The 21,644-nt window shown below is 44.2% G+C and overlaps 1 protein-coding gene and 1 long non-coding RNA gene across 3 annotated transcripts in view; one reads left to right on the top strand and one right to left on the bottom strand.

Moving 5' to 3' along the window:
- The first annotated feature begins 20 nt into the window (after positions 1 to 20).
- On the top strand, positions 21 to 1,999 carry LOC307209966. The gene is made up of 2 exons (XR_013835801.1): positions 21 to 111; positions 1,800 to 1,999. It is a non-coding gene; the product is annotated as an uncharacterized lncRNA (long non-coding RNA).
- Positions 2,000 to 13,103: 11,104 nt separating this feature from the next.
- Positions 13,104 to 21,644, bottom strand: part of LOC307209430 (cytosolic phospholipase A2 epsilon-like) — a 50,802-nt gene continuing 42,261 nt past the window's right edge. For both annotated transcript variants that reach the window (XM_079964481.1, XM_079964482.1), the window contains 7 exons: positions 20,874 to 20,988; positions 20,609 to 20,746; positions 19,214 to 19,321; positions 16,557 to 16,742; positions 16,067 to 16,233; positions 14,686 to 14,866; positions 13,104 to 13,827 (listed from right to left, as the gene is read on the bottom strand). In XM_079964481.1, the coding sequence (XP_079820607.1) occupies positions 13,616 to 13,827; positions 14,686 to 14,866; positions 16,067 to 16,233; positions 16,557 to 16,742; positions 19,214 to 19,321; positions 20,609 to 20,746; positions 20,874 to 20,988 (1,107 nt within the window). In that variant the 3' untranslated portion in view covers positions 13,104 to 13,615. The remainder of the gene's footprint in view (positions 13,828 to 14,685; positions 14,867 to 16,066; positions 16,234 to 16,556; positions 16,743 to 19,213; positions 19,322 to 20,608; positions 20,747 to 20,873; positions 20,989 to 21,644) is intronic.

The raw sequence follows: 21,644 nt of genomic DNA on the forward strand, positions 1-21,644 counted from the left end.
GCCGGCCTCCCTTGGTCGGCGGGGCGGAGGCTGCAAGCACCTCAGACTCAGTTTTCTCTCGGTCACCCAACAGAGCTGCTTTCGAGGGGCGGGGCCTGGCTCCACGTTATGGTGAGGTTACTATAGGGATCTTGCTCTCCTCCATGAGCCCAGTTCCCCCTTGTGCTGACTGGAAAGGAGAGGCGAGCAAGCCAAGGGGCTCCCAGTCCGTTCCGAGCACAATTCAAAGTGGTGGTGCTGACCTTTAAAGCCCTAAATGGCCTCGGTCCAGTATACCTGAAGGAGCGTCTCCACCCCCGTTGTTCAGCCTGGACACTGAGGTCCAGTGCCGAGGGCCTTCTGGCGGTTCCCTCACTGCAAGAAGCCAAGTTACAGGGAACCAGGCAGAGGGCCTTCTCTGTAGTGGCGCCTGCCCTGTGGAATGCCCTACCATCAGATGTCAAAGAGATAAAGAACTACCAGACTTTTAGAAGACATCTGAAGGCAGCCCTCTTTAGGGAAGCTTTTAATGTTTAATAGATTGTTGTATTTTAATATTCTGTTGGAAGCCGCCCAGAGTGGCTGGGGAAACCCTGCCAGATGGGCAGGGTATAAATAATTAATAATAATAATTGTTGTTGCTGCTACAGGGAGCAGGCTCCTCCGGCACTCGCTCTCTGGATGGCATAGCAATGGGGGAGGGGATCAAGGTGCCGTGCATGGCTCTCCCCCCTCCTCATTTAATCTCCACAACAACCCTGTGAGGTAGGTTAAGCTGAGAGGCAGTGACTGGCCCCCAAGGTCAACCAGTGAGCTTCATGATTGACTAGGGATTTCAACCTTGGTCTCTGGCAATTCTCAGTGATGGCGACAAGGGGCAACTACTACTGCTTGCCTGTCTTCTCCGTACAGTACTTTCCTGTGCTGGAAGGCTTTACTTCCTCGCTGTCTGCTTCTCAAGGTGGAGGGGGCAATTGGACTCCCTACGCTCAGCTCCCACCATTATGCCACCCAAAGGGGAAGTGCACAGGTGAGTGAGAGGTGGCAGCAGCTGCAGTTTGCATGAGCAGCTGTCTTTGCCCACCTGGATGCCTGTGTGCAGTGCCAGATTTACGTATAAGCTAAACAAGCTATAGCTTAGGGCCCCACTCTCTTGGGGGCCCCCCCAATAAATCAAAGGGGAAAAACCGATGTACATTTCCAAAATATAAGATAAAAAACAAATAAAACAAAACCTACACACAGCAACAGTGTTTTGTGTTGTGTAGGCTCCTGTGATGTATGTAATGGGCCCTGCCTGCTAGCCTGCTCCCTAAAATATCATTGGTCTGCTCATTTCTATATATAGGGTGCCTACATTCTGCACGAACTGGTTGCATGGCTTTAGATACCTATTAGGTTCATAAATTAGTATATAGCATATATTCAACACAAAAAAGTGACAATTTGTTGTTGACAAAGGACAGCTGGACATATAAAGGGCCCCATTAACTTCAGTAGCTTACAGCTTCATCAGACTTAAATCTGGCCCTGCCTGTGTGCTCCCTCTAGGCTATGAAAATCAGGGGGTGAGAAGAGTGTTTACAGTCCCATTAAGGAGCAGGGCCTTCTTTGTGGCTACATCTGTGGAACATACTCTGTGGTCGAAATTGGTGGTTCTCCCAGATGGACATAATTAAAAATGTAATTTGTTTTACCAGGATAGGACAAATTGGACAGGAGCCTAGCAGTTTGATTTTTCATTGTGTTACGTTTTAATTATTCATAATATATTTTACTGATAGCGTAACTATTGTTTTTATTGTGTTTGTATTTTGCAGTGGTTAGCCATCCTGGGGCCCTGTGGAGGGAAGAGAGGAATACAGGAATGAACAATAAATAATTATCTCGACTGAGCTACCAAGAGAGAGAAGTAAACACATAGGGCTACTTTTGATAAGGAGCCATTGCTGCCTCCTCTGTTTTTGCCCGTTTTTTTGGACAGGTTTACTAGTCCCAATCCAGAAGCCTTTTTCTTGTGCTCCTATTTTCTTGTGCATTCATTATTTCTCTATCTGTCACCAACCAAGATGGTAGAACAGAGTGGTTATCCTTGATCCCACTCTCAGTACTGTTTGCACCTGCAAAGATTTTGGCACAGACCTACTGCTTCATTCTGGAGCATGCACCACAGCTTTCTGCTGATGTTCTGTAATTTTTCATACCACAAATGCTGCCGGTTTTGTTTTCCCAGACTTTGTTGCGCCATAGAGGAAGAGTGACCTTCTGGGTAGCAATAGTGTGTCGTCATTTGGGAAGCATCACATAACTTAGTAAAGCAGAATGATGTGTGGATGGTCAACTATAAATCTGCTAATGGCTTATTATTGCATCAGTAACATGTTGCAGAATACACCTGGGCAGGGGAACCCCACCAGTCTGGAGATGTCCCAGGTATCCAGAAAAATATTTGTTTTTAATTTAAAACAAAACAACCTCCTGAGGACTGAGTTTTCTGGAGTGTTGAGGGTTCAGGGAGATGGGGAGTGGAGGGAGAGGGAAAAACAGCATGGGCTGGAACATAATCAGCCTGATCAAGTGAGTGACCATTTATCGTGCCCTGGAAAAGGGTATTAGGTTAGCAAATGTATACCATAAGGCTTTCACCCCTTCTCTTAGTTCAAAATAGGCATTGGCCACATTGAAGTAAAAAAGAATTCTGGGTGAGAGAAATTAATTGGCATTGGAAGAAAAGCAATTCCTAGTTGCTTAATTAATAACTCCTCCAAGGGTTCCAAAGACCCTAGTAGCTTCTTGAATTATCCTGGAAGACTTGGTGAACTTACGGTAAGTTTGGGGATGCACACCAAAGCTTCCTGCTCAGTTTACCCCAAATCTCTGCAGTCAGTGCTTTACAGTAATTGGATTGCAATGCTGAAATTCTCAGGTTTGGTGTTGGGTCCTATCTAGACCCTAGAACTTAGCAGAATCTCATACTATTGCACAATGGGCAACTTAAATCATGCCCTTCCCTGCAATTCCTGTTAAGTCCTCAACTTGTCATAGTACATTCATCAACCGCAACCATTCAGTGATAGGAATTGGTGACTAAGAGACTGAGCTACACACAAGGATGTTCCTAGTTTAAATCTTCCCTCTACCCTGAATTAACTAGGTGGCCTTTTCAAGTCAATCTCAATCTCAAACCTCCCCCCTTATTTATTCATGTTATTAAAATATTTTTATATACCACTATTCATAAAAAAAACCCATCAGGGTGATTTAAAACAGTTATAAAGAAAACCATATGAAAAATTTAAAATCAGATCTGATTATTATGGAAAGATGTGTTGTTAATTGCCTGCGTAAGCCTGACAGAATAGAAAAGTTTTCAGCAAAGTTGAAATAGAGGGCCCCTGCTGAATCCCTGTTGGCAAAGGGTTCCACAAGACACAGCTGATGGTGCTAAAGGATCTTTTAATAATGGTGTCACGTGTCAGGTGCCTTCTGCAGCCCCACACTGAGCACCTTGCAGTAATCCAGCCTCAAGGTTTCCAGTGCATGGCCTACACTGGAAAAGAACATCTGTAGCTGGTAAACCAGACAAAGCTGGTAAAAGGCACTCCTAGCCTCAGAGAGCATGGGTCTCTAATGAAATACCCAAGCTACACACCTTCAATGTGGGATAACAATAATAATTGACCTTACAGCAGGGGCAACTGTAGTTGTTGAGATGCTGGACTGTAATTTCCATTATCCCTGACCATTGATTATGCTGGCTGACCGTTGTAGTCCAATAACAGCTGGAAGGCCACTAAGTTCCCCTTCCCTGCATTGTAGGGTTCTTGCAAGGCTTGTAGCTAGATGCATTAGGACTGAATATAAAAGTTTCCCACAACAGCTTGCAATTATGGTGGCATCTCAGAATCTGTATTCATTTTGAATACCAGTTCCTTACATCTCATAAATGTAACACTGCAGCATATCCCCAAAATTATTGATTTGGCAGGTGAAATGTTAGGCATCTTGCTCTGGTACTGAATCTAAAAATGTTAATATTAATGCTTAATAATTTGATAGTGTAAAAGAGATCCTTGTTGTGTGGCTATTCCCTCCCCCCCACAGGTGGAATAAATGAAGACAACGGACACAGAGTTTTAGGTTAATGGGCGAAAAATGGCCACAACTTTATTGATTACAGGAAAGAAGGGTATTGGCTTTAGGCATTGGCCCTAACCGACTATCCGGTCTGACCGGGAAGGGTTAAACACCAACAGGGGGAGCCACCCGAGATGCATATCCCTGGGCGCTCCCCAAGGGGTTACCGCTCGGGGGCGCGCTTTAGGCCCTAGCCTCCGTAGGTTTCGGACGAGGCGTCGCCCCTCGGAGTCCTTTAACGAACTACCCTTCAAGCATTGGGGGAGGTGATGGCGTTCCTCCCCCCCAACCTCATCTGCATGATAATACCCCGGCCAATGCCTACCGCCAAAACCGAGGGAGTTGTGACGATTTGCTACGAGGTAGGCGAAAAAACCAAGTGGCTCACAAAACCAGCCAATTAGCCAAATGGAAAAACTCCTACCAGGCCCCTTGCGGCGACCAGCCGAAGCCCATAGCAAGGTCAGTGGCAAAACCTAAAGGGCGGGTGGGTGGGAAACTGCGTCGTCTCCAGGGAAGAAAGGGGGTGAGCCAGGGGCTGCCCTGACCTTAAGTGGCCCTAGGAAGGCCCGCCCCTGCCGCCAGCCAATTGGCTGGCGCCACAGGGTATGCTAATTGGGTGAATCCCTGTCTCCTGCGAGGCTGACGCCAGCCTCGCAGAGTGTGGGCGGGGTCGTGATCCCACAACCCCCCCTCCTCCTGAAGGTCGGAAGGGGCATTGTGTGGCTATTCCCTCCCCCCCACAGGTGGAATAAATGAAGACAACGGACACAGAGTTTTAGGTTAATGGGCGAAAAATGGCCACAACTTTATTGATTACAGGAAAGAAGGGTATTGGCTTTAGGCATTGGCCCTAACCGACTATCCGGTCTGACCGGGAAGGGTTAAACACCAACAGGGGGAGCCACCCGAGATGCATATCCCTGGGCGCTCCCCAAGGGGTTACCGCTCGGGGGCGCGCTTTAGGCCCTAGCCTCCGTAGGTTTCGGACGAGGCGTCGCCCCTCGGAGTCCTTTAACGAACTACCCTTCAAGCATTGGGGGAGGTGATGGCGTTCCTCCCCCCCAACCTCATCTGCATGATAATACCCCGGCCAATGCCTACCGCCACCGAGCCGCAAGCCGGCTCGCCGCCAATACCCTCAGACCTGTAACCAATCCCTAACGCCTTGAAAATTATCTGCCAACCAAATAGCATTGCCAGCATCAGATAGATGCACGCCATCCCAGTGATAAAGCATTTCCTTGTCAAACCGTATGCACGCCATCCCAGTGATAAAGCATTTCCTTGTCAAACCGTATGCATGGGTGCTGAATGACCCGACCGCCCCATGCGGCCACTCTACGAGCCACCGTGCGCTCCACAATCCTCCTAGCTTTGTTCACAGCCACGGGTTTTTCTGCATCCCTTTCCAACATCGCCTTTCCAGCAAAGATGACCAGATTATTGTAATGTTTTCATGGGATGCCCTCAACAATTCCAAGTCATTGATAATGTTCCATATCAAGTCCACCCCTTTCCTATACGCCAAGTCGTTCTCGCTCAGCTGGATGACCATGGCACTGGGTGGGCCCTCAATGCCACTCCCACCCAGGGCTGCCACTCTACGCACCACCGCCCAATGCCAGGCTTTCCTAGCCCTGTTTATGGCTATCGGGCACCTGCAATCTCTCCAAACCCGCCTCTCCATCCACGAGGCCCCAAATAAACTAGTAGAGACGTTTGGGTAAGAGGCCTTAAGTTCCTCCAAGTCACTAAAGATATGCCACATCAAGTCGACTGCCTTTCTGTAAGCTAACACTTTTCGCCTAATTGGATATCTAAAGCATCTGGGGGCCCCTCCGCCGCCTCTCTGGCCCTAATAGCGGGCAACATTTTTTGGCCCAGCGCAATTTCCTTCGAGAGATCCAAGATATATTTATGTAGCTAAGGTGCGGCCCGAGACCGGAATTGATGGCGCGGACCCTGGCCCAATGCACCATGCTGTGCCCGATTATCCAGATGCGCGCCCTCGTAGCTCCTGCACCCTAGGTCCCCATTAGCGGCATGGTTTATATCCCAGTGGACGGTGCAGGGCCTATACTCCAAATATGCATCACAACGTCACCTGAAAGCAAAAGAAGGTAACAAAGCCAGGTCAGGTATACTGTGAACAATCACAAGGTCTTATGAATATATCCTTTATATGCATCAGACTTCCCTTAATGCATCAGACTTCCACTGCCCCCAAGTCCTTCATCCTTTCAGATGAGAGTCCCAAATGCACTGCTGTGGTGGCGGCCCCAATCCGAAAGGAGTTAACCGTGAATTTAGCTGAGGGTAAACCTCAGGCAGCAATCGCCCTTCGCATAACGTGCAAGGCCGGAGCCATCCCAATGTTCGAGGAACGGTTGGTCCCATGTACATGAATTGTTTAGTGTCCTTTACTGCTGATCGGTTTTGGAACATTGGACATGCAGGACTAAATTGGATCTGAACAAGGTCAGGTCTCTCAAACTACCTCGGGCAATGGAATCTGGTTGGCCCTTACAAACCACTTCGCCACTGCGCATAGCGCCAAAGGCAATGGAGTATGCAGCTGTAAATAACTGGGCCTTGTCCTCGGACCAACAGATACTTCTTAATTTTCTTCCTTCTTGTTGTTTTTTTTTTTTTATGGTTTGTTATTATTATTATTATTATTATTATTTTACATTTATTTATTTATTTATGAATTAGCATAGAATGTCATAAGTTAAGGGCCTTCTACCATCACTTTTAGGAGGCTGCGGCCTGCGCCAGCCCCACAGTGCCCTTCACACTAAGAAGGCCACACCAGGGTCTCTGGATTAAACAACCTTACATAAAAAAGAGATTGCCGCCTACTGGATGTTTAAGAGTCTTTGCTGCACGACCCAGCACTCTCCAATGTACCAAGTATTGCAGAGCTTCAGCCTTGGTAGGAGGCGTGTGAAGCTTAGGATTTTTTAATTTACCTTGAGGTGTGTCAAGCGTAGGTTTTTTTTTTTTTTTTTTTGTTGTTGTTGTTGTTGTTGTTTTTTACTATTATTATTATTATTATTGTCATTATTATTATTATCATTATCATATTTTATAATTATTATTTTATAAGTTTGCCTTGAAACTCCATAAAGTCCACCCAAGCCCTTTTAAAAGATCTAAGCGTGGGCTTGGCTCCTGAAGCTAATACTCCCTTCAGGACATCATGTTCCCAAGGCTCCAAAGGTGCTCCCGGAATGGCTGTGGCAATTCGCTGCACCTGTGCATCCGTGATGCCCTTGTTAACCCCAGGGGTAAATTTGTTAGAGAAGTAGATGTTTATTTCTAAGCACTAAAGGTCAAAGGTCCGGGACAGGTTTGCCACTCTAGGAGTGCGATAATTGTTTAGACGGGACACTTCCCGAACTGATTCTTTGGTTTGGGGGGGGGGGTTCCCCGAGTTAGGGGGTAATGAAATGAGGATCCTGAGGCCATAAGAGAAACTCTTTGCTGCCTCTATTTTTAGGGTATCTGTCGAGAAGGGTTCTAAGGGTGAGGGCTCAACAGAAGAGAACATGCCAGTCAAGGGCCAAATTAATACCAGTTTCTGGCTGTTCTTTTTGGCGGGTCTGTGAGCTTTTCAAGACCCCTGATGGAAATGCCCCCTGCTGCCCGGAAAAGGCTGTTTACCTTTAAAACACGAAGACGCTGGGTGGTTACCTAGGCACTTCTCACATTCATGCACATACTTACAATTTGGCCCTTGGCACACACCCGTGTTGTACTCCCAGCAAACCTCATGGTGAGGGACTCGCTTGGCTTCAAATTTTCTGACTTTCCTTTTCCCACATAGGGACCCATATGCTCCATCCAGTAATTCTGGTCGCTCGGAACATAGCAGGTGGTGGGCAGCAGGAAGCTTTTCTGAATCGTCCTCGGCATCAGAAGGCTTACTTCTTTTGCTCTTCTTGGCCGAATGCTTCTTCTTACTTAGACTTCTTTCTCCCTTCCACAGCATTCCCTGTGGAATACTGGGAAAGTCTGGGGTATACTGAGAGGCAGAAAGGTTATAATTGTAAGCATGAGCCCTACCTCCCGAGGATCTGTCATTGGAAACCCAGGGACACGTAGACTGTAATTATGTGTGAGGATGCATAAATGGATTGCTACCCGAATGTGGAACCCTAAATAAGGAGGCCAAAGTGCAAAGGAGCTCCTCACTATTTCGGAAGAGGCCGTAGTGACCATGGGCCTGAATTGTTGGTAAAAGGTTTCCAAAGCAGAGGAAACACTGACTAGGCCTGTGGGTTGCAGGGCACAGGAGGCTACCCTAACCCATCTTGGACACAGGACTCACTGTTGAATCATTGGCTGCTCTCAGCACTGCTGCGGTGGCCGCGGAGGTACCAGGGCGGTCCACAACGTAGGTGGCGTATCCGGGATGCATTCTTGGGTGAGCGCAAGAGGTGCCGCTGCCACCTGGCCTGCGGGCCTATATTGCCTATAAAATGTCTAAGAGCATTGAAAAACTGTGCCAAAGTATGTGGGTTACTAGGCACTACGAAGGCCTGAGGCCCCTCTTGGTTCCCTTATGCCCCCCCCCCCGATACAGTAGGCATTACAAAGCCTGGGACCCCTCCTGGTTCCCTTGTGCCGCCCCAGATATAGCGGCATTTTGAGCAGACATAGTTTGATACCCTTAATTAGCCTGGTTCAGTAAAATCAACGCCAACTAGCTTGGATTATATGGGTGAGGTGCGAGCAATATCACAGTAGTTCAGTATTGTCTGCACTGGTGAGTTTAAAGGAATCAAAGATGCCTAACTAATCTCCAACAAATTGTATTTAGCTGCAAACAATATCACCGTAGCTCATTATTATCTGCACTGGATAGCAAACCAAAATACCAGCCCACACCTCAAGCAATGTATTTAGAGGAATACTGAGTCTATAATAAACAGAAGAGCACCTTTGATAATGTCAGCAGCTATGCAGCAAGCTAGAGGTAGAATTATACATTGTAACCCAGCAATACAGCAGTGAAAGATGATAAGTTGACTTATGCAACAAACCTATAAGCAAAGCAAAGCTCCCAAAAGCCCTTAAGCACTATTATCAAAATCAACCAAATGATTTAAAATTGCCAGATTAAATATATACTTATAAACTAACTGATGAAATACCAGAAAGAGATGAACGTAAAAGAGGCATGAGCTATTTGCTTTAGATTCCCTATAACCTGTATGCAAAGCTCGCAAGAGATTGCAGGCGAAGAAACCCTTTAATAAATCAAATGATGTAAAACCTGGATCTCTTTTCCTTATAACTATGAATTGACTATACCAAATTATAAAATTAAAGCCTAGGCAGAGAGTAAATGACACAGCTCCACAGAGCACCGCAAGCTGAATGAAATAATTTGAATTCCAATATATTATGCACTAATGCTTCAATTTGATTTAAATGTGTTTCCTAAATTCCCAGAATGAAATTCTCGAGAGTGTAAGTATAAACAAAAGCAGTCAAATTAATTAGAGGATATTAATTCTAAGATTAGCCTAGCCAGAGACGCTGTAGCCAGCTCTATGCAAGCTTATGCACCAAGAGGAGGGGCTCCCTGCAGCCCCTTGCATGCTCATATTTAAGCTAGGCTCTATTAATAGTTGCGCTATCATCCTTTGTTTATATAGCTTGTGTTTATTTCCTTTGTTTATATTGTTTATATTGCTTTTGAATTTAAAACCAAATAGAAAGTGAGGGGCACTCAAAAAGTAGATCCCACGTGGTTTTGCCTCTCCTAAAATGGCCGCCGCCGCTAGGCCACGTGGGCAATCAAAATGGCGGCCGTAATGCGTTCCCACTGCCTAGCAGCAAGGAACATGTGCGGAAACACTTAACGCTAGCCCTTTAACACTGAAAAAATTCCACAACCGCAAGAGCAAAACCTGCCGGCATTCCCCACGTACCCCTCATGAACATTAATTATTTCCCTGGTTTTTCCGCCGGTTAGGCTTAAAAGGTAGGGTTTTTAAAATTACTTCCCACGTGGAGTGCCTATAGTAAAATGGCAACCGCCCGGAAGGCCATGTGGGTGGATGAAATGGCGGCAGGGGCACGGTGGTTGCCCGGCAACGGCACAGCTGCTTCCGATGCTTTCCAAGTCTAAACTTCCGCGCGAAAATAAAACAGCCTGTAGAACTCACCCCCTCAAGAATGCTGCTGAAATGATTATTTGACAAGAAATTCTGCCCCCTCACCCCAGCAGGAAAATGAAACACAACCGGCACCAAATGCAGCCCGCTCTCCTCCCGCAGCTGCCATCCACCTAATTGCACCACGCTCCCCTGCACAAACCCCTAGCTAAAGCATGAAGCCCCAACAGCAAAAACCTGATTGGATGGGTGCGCTGTGTCCTCCGGCCTTTCTTCCTTGAGCTCCTTGCAGGACAGGCAGTCAGCAGTCGAGGGCAGGCAACGGATCACCAGAAAAAGCTCCACAAAGCTGAATAAATTCTTCTGAAGGGGGCATGCAGCAGCAGGCAAGGCAAGCTCCTGAGGGCAGGGAACTTGCACCAAAACACACAGAGCTTCCTGTAAAACTGTAGACGTGAAAGAGATGCTGGAAGGAAAGCACACAAACACACACACACAGTAATTTTAGCTCAATTACAGCTCCCGTGTTAAACTGCAGCAGCTGGAATGGAGCGCAAAGGGGGAAACCCCCAGAAGGAGAAAAGCCCCACAAAAATAGAGATAACAACTCCTGAAAATCAAGCAGTTTAGAAATAAAGCAACACCAGCAGCGAATGCTGAAAATTCCCTGTAAAAGAAAGGGAGCTTTTTCTGTGAAGCTACAGCATATTCCACGAGGTGCCCTGCAGCTCAAGAACAAAGGCAACAAAGAAGCAAGGCAGGAACGCAACGCAGATAAGATCTCCCACAAGCAGGAACAGCTGATATGCGGGAAACGTGAGGGCTGGCCGGGGAGAGGGGAGAAACGAAGGGGCAGAATGGAGACTGTTTAAATTAGCTGGGGAGAGGGGAGAAACAAGGGGGGCAGAACGGAGACCGTGTAAAATCAGCTGATTAAAGAGCATTCAAACCATGGGGAGAGAGGGGGAGAAGCAAAAGGAGGAAGGATGAGGAAATTCTGAAGCACCTCTGCTGACCACGGGAACAATAAACACACACACAAACAGCAACGCACCAGCAGAATTAACGACGAATGGCAATGTAGTCACCCCCCCCAGGCACCCCAATCAATTAAAATTCAGCCAAAGTACCCAATTATGAAGAGAGCAGCGCAATAAAGGCGAATTAAGCAGCCCTCACTCCTAGAGGAGAAAGGAATAACAAAAGGTAAACTTCCCTGTGGTCCAGCAGCTGAGGGAAACCCAAACTGCAAACTGCAAACTGCGTCGTCTCCAGGGAAGAAAGGGGGTGAGCCAGGGGCTGCCCTGACCTTAAGTGGCCCTAGGAAGGCCCGCCCCTGCCGCCAGCCAATTGGCTGGCGCCACAGGGTATGCTAATTGGGTGAATCCCTGTCTCCTGCGAGGCTGACGCCAGCCTCGCAGAGTGTGGGCGGGGTCGTGATCCCACAACCCCCCCTCCTCCTGAAGGTCGGAAGGGGCATTACCTAAGATTTTTATGCCCTGCCATCCTGTCTTAGATCTATTACTTGCGAGAACCCAGACATCTTCCCACAATGGAAGAGCTGATGTATCTTCCTGCAACAAAAAACATAAAAGTTTGTTGTTGGTACAGTACAATTCCCATCCCTATCCAGTATGGACTGGCAATATGAATGCTGAATAATAGTAGTAGAAGAAGAAGAGGAGTTTGGATTTGATATCCTGCCTTTCACTCCCTTTAAGGAGTCTCAGAGAAGTGTCACTAGCCCAAAGTCACCCAGCAGCTGCATGTGGAGGAGCGGAGATGCGAACCCGGTTCCCCAGATTACGAGACTACCACTCTTAACCACTACACCACACTGGCTCTCTGAATAGTGATTCAGTCTGTTTCTGAAGATGGGCACAAGGCATCCCATGTAGAATTAAATCTACTTTTCTTTTATTTGAAATCTTGTGCATTCTGAAAACTACTAGTGCACCAGCTGGTAAGATCTTCAGTTAATGAAATGTGCTTGCAGCTTTTGTACATGCAGAAAATGATTACCTGAAGGCGCAAAACGAAACCCTTTATGTTATAAATTTTAGCCATGCAATCTCTGCATTAAACCCGGGACTAGTTCTCTTAAATAAAAATCATTCATCTTTCTTTTTTCTCTGTCTCTGTGTGTAGATACAGACTTTTTTGTGGGGGTTGTCTGTTGCGCTGGGTGCTATATAAAGAATGAGGATGGGATAGGGATGCAGGTGGTGCTGTGGTCTAAACCATTGAGACTCTTGGGCTTGCTAATCAGAAGGTTGGCAGTTCAAATCCCCGTGATGGAGTGAGCTCCAGTTGCTCTGTCCCAGTACCTACCAAGCTAGCAGTTCAAAAGCACACCAGTGCAAGTAGATAAATAGGTATCGCTGTGGCGGGAAGGTAAATGGTGTTTCCATGTGCTCTGGTTTCCATCATGGTGTCCTGTTGCACCAGAAGCGGTTTAGTCATGCTGGCCACATGACCCGGAAAGCTGTCTGCTGACAAACGCTGGCTCCCTCGGCCTGAAAGCCAGACAAGCGCTGTAACCCCATAGTCTCCTTTGACTGGACTTAACCATCCAGGGGTCCTTTACCTTTACCTTTATATGAAGAAATCACCCTTATTCCAGTAGCTAGGAATCTTTGCCCCATCATCCTGTTGTGTAAACACTGATGTGTAAGGATTCACCACCACCACCCCAGCATCAAAACATGATCAGCACCATGTTCTTTGACAGTTTTGAACAGCTTTCCCTCCTTCCCTATCAAATCATAGGACCAATCAGATTCATCCAATGAAGATTCTTACATAGAACAGTATGAGTACTGCCTGTTCCTGCACATGGAGACTTTTCCAGAGTGATACTGTTGCATAGGTACCAGAAACTGGTTTTATTTGTTTTAATAAAAATCATTTAGCACTACTCATATTTCAGCAAAACAATTTTATGCAAAACACTTGTTCTTACATAATTTGTACAGAAACCATGAAACAATACATAAAACACCTCAAATGCATTGGGAAAGGGAGTGATATGTAGAGCATAAATAGCACTGTAAGAAAGAAGTTTTACAGTGTATTTCTACAATAATTTGTTCAGAGCACTTAAAAGTAGCTTCCAAGATGATAATGTAATGTACGGCCACAGAACTGTCTATGAAGAACAAAAGTAGAATGACTTACAGTATTCATTAATAATTTCTAATATCCAGTATTTCCTCCTGAAGGGGTTGAACAGCGACTTTAATATTTGTTTCATTGAGTTCTTTGTTTTTCCTTCTGGAATGAAATGCCGATTACTCCCTAGTACTGAACAATGTCAGAGGTTTGAGGCTCTCTTTCCGCTAAAAGGCTCGCCATGGATTTTGAAATTGTTAACTCTTCTTCTTCTGCTTCTTCCGTTCCACAGCTATACGCAAAGTTTTGAAAATCAAATCTATGTTATTTTGGATGTTGTACTCACAAAGTTTTACTAGCTTTTGGAAGTCCTTTTCTGAATACCGCAAAGAATATATATTATATGGGCCAAAGGAACTGGTAGGATCAATTTCACCATCTTCCATCTCCTCAGGGCTTCGTTTCACACCTAAGGTTTAAAAACAATATATAAGTAGGTAGTTTTATTTCAGAGGGATAGCCTGGTTTTTGTTGCAGCAAACACCACAGAGAGTCTTGTGGTATCGTAAAGACTAACAGATTTAATTCAGCATAAACTTTTGTGGGCAGGAGTCCACTTCTTCAGATATATACCGGTAATTCTCATGCATGAGGTATATGTACATGGGAAATAACCCGGAAAGAAATAAAGATATCATCTTGGTGAGGGAAATAGGGAAGGCTTATTATTGTCTTCAATAATTTGTACAGCAAAATGCATTACAGACTTTAAAGCGTCTCTTTTGGAAAATCATTCTGTTGGAGTGTAATTATTCTTCCCTTTATTTCAGTTTCTCGTCAGTACAGAAGCAGTGTGCCCGAATCTTCTTTCGGAATGTGTGGCTGAGACCGGACTCAATTAAAACTGGGTCTTTAGGTCTGAGTGCAATACTTCATCCAGCTGACTGTGCTATCTCAAAAATCAATGTTTTGGTCCAAATGCTGGCATAGAAGACCTATGACATCTCCCAAGTACAACTGCAGAAAAAAAAACTCGATAGCTTTTTGGGGTGGCAGTATTTTTAGAAGAGCACATGAATCCACATGTAATCTGGGACATGCACAACCCCGTGTCACCTCCGATGTTGCAAAGAATATGACTGGTGGGGAAAGGGGGGGGGGTGGTATCCTGAATTGTGTACTGCTTCTGTTTAGTAGTAAGCATGTCTTACCCCTGCTTCTTCATTTTCCTTTTGAAACAACTCTCTTAGATTTTCAACTTAGTCAAAGAACAGAATTGATCATAATGTAATGAAAAGCAAAAATTATCAGACTTGTACAGACTTACCAGGCGCTTTATACTCTTTGAATGTGTCACACACTAAGGGGAAAAGAAGCACTATTGGAATTTCAGGGCCCTCTTGATCTCCCACCAAGTAGCATTCCTTCAGATCACCATCTTCCTTTGGTATAATTTGAGGGAATGGGACTCCTTGTTCTGATAAATACTTTGCGGCTTTTTCCAGAGGCTATGTAAGGGGGATAAAATTCAAGCATGATTTTAATAGTGGAGCCATTACTTGATAGACTGGAAGTGCATTCGCACACGCCTAATTCGTAGACTTCTTTTTTTTAATCTCTGGTTTCCCCAATCCCAGCAACATGGAACACTGCAGAGTTTGCACTTCACCTGTGACCAGAAGATCATCTTAAATTCTCCATTAAAGGGCTTTGAGATTCTATCTCAGCTGTGTGAAAGGCAAATTATGCTGCAGAACGAACTAATTATATTGTTAACCATCTCTTTTTAGGGAGAAGGGTGCCCTTAGTTGCCCAAACTTAACTATGTGAACAGCTTGTAGGGTGATTGGAAACTTTAAAGAACCCCACCCATTAATATCAATTTTGTTCAACCTTGCTCAACTCCCAGAACTTCCATCTCTGTTCTGAGTAAATAAGAGGAAGAGTTGGAGAAAGGAGTGCTGAGGGCAAGAGAAGAAACCCCCCCCCCCCAAGCCCTTGAGAAAGTAAGTCTTCAAGGGGATTAATTGCTTTGGGACCTTTCATTTGGTAAAAAGTGCTATAAAAAATCTTATAACATAAATCAATCCACAGTTGTCCCAGTGATAGCAGCAGTATCAAAGCAAAAGGCCTTTTCTTTGCAACTGAAAGAAAGAAAGAATGGGAAAGAATTTTTTCTCAGTGAGGTCTGGAAACTTGGCTGGAAACTGTTCTTGCAAACAGGACTGAGAACATACATCCTGTGCATAGGCTTTTAACAGCTCTCACACAAAAGTCACCTCCTTACTAGTGTATTCAGAACTGACCTCCAAATACATGTCTTGTGTACATGCAAACCAAAAGCAGCAGAACTTGTCTAGAAGAGAAAAAACTGATTTGGTGGACCCAACTGCTTTCACAGAAGCAGTGCTGCAATGTGAATAAAGCTAGCAGAATATTTATCTTATCTCTCTTCCATCTGACAGGGAAGACGTGTGAAAGAGCATTTGTCAGTTTCCCCTTCTCACAGCCCTGGTATTGCTGGTGGCAGAGGAGGAAACAGCTGCAAGAAGATGATTTCAACAGAAGAGAAGGCACAGAGTACAGACCATCAACTTCCTCTTTGTATGATAGTGACAGAAATGAGTAACCGACTGTCAAAAGCAAATAAGTTATGCACACTCCCATTATTTGTGTTTTGGGGGAAAGCTGTGCTCAAGATTGCTTACCATTATTTGTGATCCTTCACTGTAATTTAAGTGTATTATGAGATCCACATTTCTTCCCTGCCTCATGAGTGGCGGGTAGCTGCTTTCAAGGGCAAATGCATTATCTACCAGATACAGGTAATCTTCAGCTCCTGTCAGCTGGTTCGTAAAGGTATCAAGATCACAGTCTGAAAGAAATGAATTTGTGGTCAGAAACGGGCATTGCTGCTCCTACGGGGAACATAAAGAAACAGAAAGTGCACTCAAAATATAGTTCTCCCCACTCACGACATTTCAAGAGACTGTCCATTTCCGGTCTCTGAACTTCTGTCTTTCAGTAACTGGGTAGAGCACACAGTTTCTGTTGCCTACCCAGGAAGTCCTTCCCCTCTGGAAGAAGAGGAAATGCTCAGTCCTTAAAGACTCCCCGATTACCATATGAAGGCTTTAGGTATTGGCCAAGCAAGCTAACCCAAGGGAACTTTCATTTAAAAAAGAGCTCTTGCTATACCTTTCCACTTTGAAAATTCGCTCTCTAGGTATTCGTTGTGCATTGGGCAGCCTCTCAGAAAATTAGGGACCACCGAAACTGCTGGTCGCCACATAATAACATTTTGAAACGCACTGGCAAGGCTGTCCAGAGGATACTGCATACGGGTAGGGAGTTTATCTGTTGACGGATACCAAGGACATTCCTCTGTAGAAGGAACAACATATTAAAGACATTTTTTTCCATGTTAGAAAATAGTAACCATCCTATGAGATGCTTGAAATTTACAGTGCTTCATTTCCCCATACCATCTTGGCTTTCTACAAGTTTGTTTTTGTATCAAATCTACCTAAAACTCCAAATTACAGTTCCAAAGCTGGTCTGCTTATATATGGTCTGCTTCATATATGGTTTCTTAATGTGATTATGTGCAACATTTCACCTGCCTGCATCATGTAGGTAGATAGCCGTTACACCAGCTCTGTTCTGCACCAACATATCTCATAGGTGTCATCTACTGTTGATATAACCTGCACTGCTGTGTAGGGCCAGCATTTACTAGCCATTTGGACTAGCAGCGATAGTCATGAGATCCAGCCCAAACCCTATCTGATTTGCAGGAGTTAAGCTCAAAAGTGTTATCACTGCTGCAGGAAGCAAACATTGGGAAACACCTTTGTTGGTAGTATTCCACTCTAAGCTCATCCAGTCAGTATAATACTCACTTGTGCCCCCACCCTTGTGCTAATTGTCAGTGTTGGGTACCAATAGGGTAAACTGTTTTTTAAATGAGGTTTTGAGTCCTTAGGTCCTTTTACTTAGAAAATCAAGTCATACTTTACCAATATGTCCCTGTTACCACTGTCATACTTTATTTAAAAAAAGAAAAACTATTTTGTTTAAAGTGTACCTGATTAAAAAAACATGTCTTTGCTAACACAGGCACCATACAGGGTTTACACTTTGTTGCAAACTTGTGTTTTGGAACCACCGCAATAAAAACAGAATAACACCACTAAAATATTTAAAATGCTATCATAACAACAAGCAGCAGCGATACAAGATGCAACAAAAAGCTGTGATCCCAGGGAACAGAGTATTAATCTAAATCAAACTGAATCATAAGCAGAATGCATACAAAAAGCTAAAAAGGAGGGAGCCAGATGAGCCTTTTGAGGAAGCCCATGGCCTGCATATCTCAGATGCTGGTGGCACACAGAACAAACGTTTCGCAACAGATCTTAAATCAAAAGCAGAATTCTGGGATTCCGGACCTGAAGCACTTGAACTTTTAAAGGTGGTCTGAACCAGTGGTCCGGAAACACACCAGGAGCCACTGCAGATCAAATAGCAATGGTTATATGCTTTGAACAGCAAGACTCTGGCAGCAGCATTCTGCACCAGCTTCCATTTCCTTAGTTTTCAAAAGCAACCTACTGTAGAGAGCTTTGCATTACAGTAGTTGATAACCAAAATGTGCCCAGGGAAGTGAAACTGGCCAGATCTGTCTTTTCTAGAAAATGTGTAAGTAGCACTCCAGCTGAAGCTATGCACTGAAGTTCCTGGCCACAGACATCCATTGCTCCTCTAAGAGCATGGGTGGTCCAGTAGCATCTCCATGCAATGCACCTGATTGTTCAGACACAGTGCTATCCCATCAGAAACTTTGTGTATTACCAATCCCAGGCTAGCTCTCTTGTGGCCATTTGTATCTCCATTTTATCTGGATTAAGCCTCAGTTTCTTTGTCCAAATCCAGTCCAGAACAGAGCCCAAACACTGGTTTAGAACCCCTATTACCTCTCTGGAATCTGCTAGAACAAAGAGATGGAGTTATGGGGGACAGTAAGTACTCCAAAACTCTGGATGGCTGCTCCCATTGGGTTAATGTAGGTGATGAACATTAACATTGGGTTAATGTAGGTGATGAACAGCACAAGGATAACAAGATGGACCCATGACAAGATGGCGTCCCTCAGAGGCACTTTCTGGAATCAGGCTCCGGATAGGGCTGGAATCATCACAATACAGTGCCATCTCAGCCCCAGCCTAGCTAGCCAATCCAGAGAGATCCTGTGGTCAATGATACTGGAAAAATCCCAGAAGGACAGCAGAACAAACAGGCACACACCATCCTGTTTCTTTTCCGGTAAAGGTCACCTAGCAGGGCAACAAAGTCAGTCCCAGGGCCAAAACCAGGCCAAAGTTTGCTTGTGATTATTTTGTATATGGCACTAATAATTACTGGTGTGTTTTGTAGCATTGCTTAAAGAATTGTAAAATACATCACTGAAATACAAAAGGCCCACTGATGTGTTGTGCACATGTAGGGCATAGTCATGTTTGTACTTTTTTGCCCTGTCCTGACATCAGTCTCTCTCTTCTGATAACCACAGGTTGCCTACAGTTGTCTGTGAAGTCACCCCAAAAAGCAAGCTCCTGCTTGTGTGCATGATCTGAACACCTGTACAGGCAGAAGCCTGTGTGTTAAGAGCTGCTTTATGGGCAACTGTGATGGTTACTGAAAAGAGAGAGGCAAGGCTAAAAGCACTACTCCCAAGTAAACACAGCTATAACATACACACAAATAACACATAAATAGGACTACAGAAGGAAAGTACATAAATGTTCTGTCCCCATAAATAAACAGAGCAGAAACAAAATGGAACAGTAACTTACCAAGCTCAGTTATTCTATTTCGTGTCCACATCTGCCAAAAATCTTCCGTACTAACACTCAGAAACCAGACATCCATCAAATTTATAGAAAATACACTACTCCAGATTCCTGTGATAGGGAAGAAATTGGGAATAATTTGTGTAGTTTTCATGTTTGAGATGCCCATGTTACATAGTGCCTAAAAGTGGGTGAGCTGTGAGTCTATTTCTTGGTTCAAATCTCACCTCAGTCATGAACCTTTAGGAAGAGCCTCTACTCAGCCTTCTGTTTATGCTAATATATTAATACTGGTATACATTACAAGACTGATAGGGTATACTGAGATAATGTATATAAGAGACTTATTGAGCTCTCTGTATTGAGCCAAAACTTCTCAGAAGATCACCCAAGACTGCTAAGGAACAAAGCTAGGCTGGGGACATTGGCCAGGCTGCCAACACAGTTGCCACTGTAAGCAGGGGAGGGGGGAAAAAAAGGATATAAATGCTGGGAGCAGAGAGAGAGAAGAAGCAATGTTGATGCCACAGCTAATGGTGAGGCACACTTCCTAGAAACTGGATAATTTCTTATCCCTCCAGAGAATAATTGACAAAACGGCACCCATTTTTGCTGCCTATGGGTGAAAAATAGGGTGAAAAAATCCAGGAAGTTGTTTTTGCTCTGTTCTAGTTATGAACACATAACATGTTTTAAGATTGCTACGTCATTATAATTTATAGTTTCTTAGTATAAGCACACAGAGCCACCTACTGGTAAATTAGAACAGAGCACATGATGGGATTTGAAATTATTGGTTATCAAGAACATCTAAGTAAGTAGCTCATTAGTAGCAACACTCCAAACGCTGCAATTATGGAACTACCATAATTTATTTTGCGTCTTTGGTGCAATCATCAAATGCATTCCCACCCTCTTGCTAATTGCATATAGGATGTGGAAGTGCCTATTTGCCAGCAACAAGGTATAGGAAATGTTTTGTGCATGCTCTTCTAATACATATTGGTCACAGTAGATGATAATTAAGCACACACTTAATTTAAATGTGCTTTATAATAAGATAGATATGTCCCAAATATGTTTAGTCTTTCAGTGTTTTATGCCAACATAGGAAAATTCTAAATAGAGTAGGTTTTATGTGCTCATAGCAGTGGCAAATAGATTGTTTATCAAAAGAACCTTACTGTACACAGAACTATTTATAATCTGCTAGAGCTCTGTGCTAAAGACTCAAATACTCCTAAAAATAAAAGTATTTTACTATTATTGGCTACAATCTTGTGCCAATTAATCTGAACTAGATGGGCCATTGGTCTGATTCAGCCAGATCTTCTTATGTTCTTAACTCAATGGGACTTACTGCTGAATAGGTGTCTATAGGACTGCCCTATTAATTACCTTCCAAGAAGCAGATCCGTGATTCTGGGATTTTCTTCATCAAATGACCCATAAAGAATTCACTGCCAAAATGTTCAGCACGAATGTAGGCTCCATATTTTTGAAATCCCACTTCATATGGGGTGAACTCCAACCATTCTAAAAAGGAAGCCACAGAAGAGTATCTTTTAGTATTCCTAAATTACATGAATCAGCCTTTCTAGTTCTCAGTTCTACTGTTTGAGAATTAAATGCAAGCATATATTTATAAAATATTTGCAATTACCTCTAAATCCCCGATTACTTAGTTTTTCCTTTACATTGAGACAAAGATACACAGGTAGAGGGTTCTGGCCATTAGTCAACGCCCGCTGCTGATCTGTGAGTTTATTCTGATCTACCTGTTTGTGAAAGGCAGAAAGAAGCAGTTAATGTAGCTGAAAAGGGTGTAAGAGACTGTTCTAGAATTTATACGCTAGTGATGGCATCTTACTCTAAACCGAAGCCCAAACTATTGTGCTAAGTTAGTGTGTTAGCCTACTTTGATTTAGTTGTTCTTTCTAAACAAAAAGGGATACGTGCAATTAAATTCTGCCCAACCCCATTCAAAATGAACATTAATGAAAGGTTTTTGAAAGAGCTTGAGGCTTCCTGCATTGAAAACTCTTTTCTTAATGAAAGGTACAGATACTCAAACAATGGACACAGTTGTGAAGAGCATATTGCTAAAATTTTCTGTACAAACAAATGATTCTTTGAGAAGCCTCCCTAGGAAGCTGCCTTATAACAGGCTTGCCATACGTTCGGGATCCAAACGGGAATTTCAAAAAATTGACAAAATGTCAGTGTTTTTGCCAGAACAGAACCAGGAAGTGTGTGTTTGTGTGCTTTTTACTTCTTGCAGTATGGCCACCCTACCTTATAATGAGCCAGACAACTGGTCCATTTAGCTCAGTACTGATTACATTGAGTGGCAGTGACTGTCCAGGGTTTCAGGCAGGGTTTTCTACCTGGAGATGCCCCCCCCCCCGAGATGCTGTTATCACTGAGCGATATC

Source organism: Podarcis cretensis, assembly GCF_951804945.1.
Source record: "Podarcis cretensis genome assembly, chromosome: 1".
Lineage (NCBI taxonomy): Eukaryota > Metazoa > Chordata > Lepidosauria > Squamata > Lacertidae > Podarcis > Podarcis cretensis.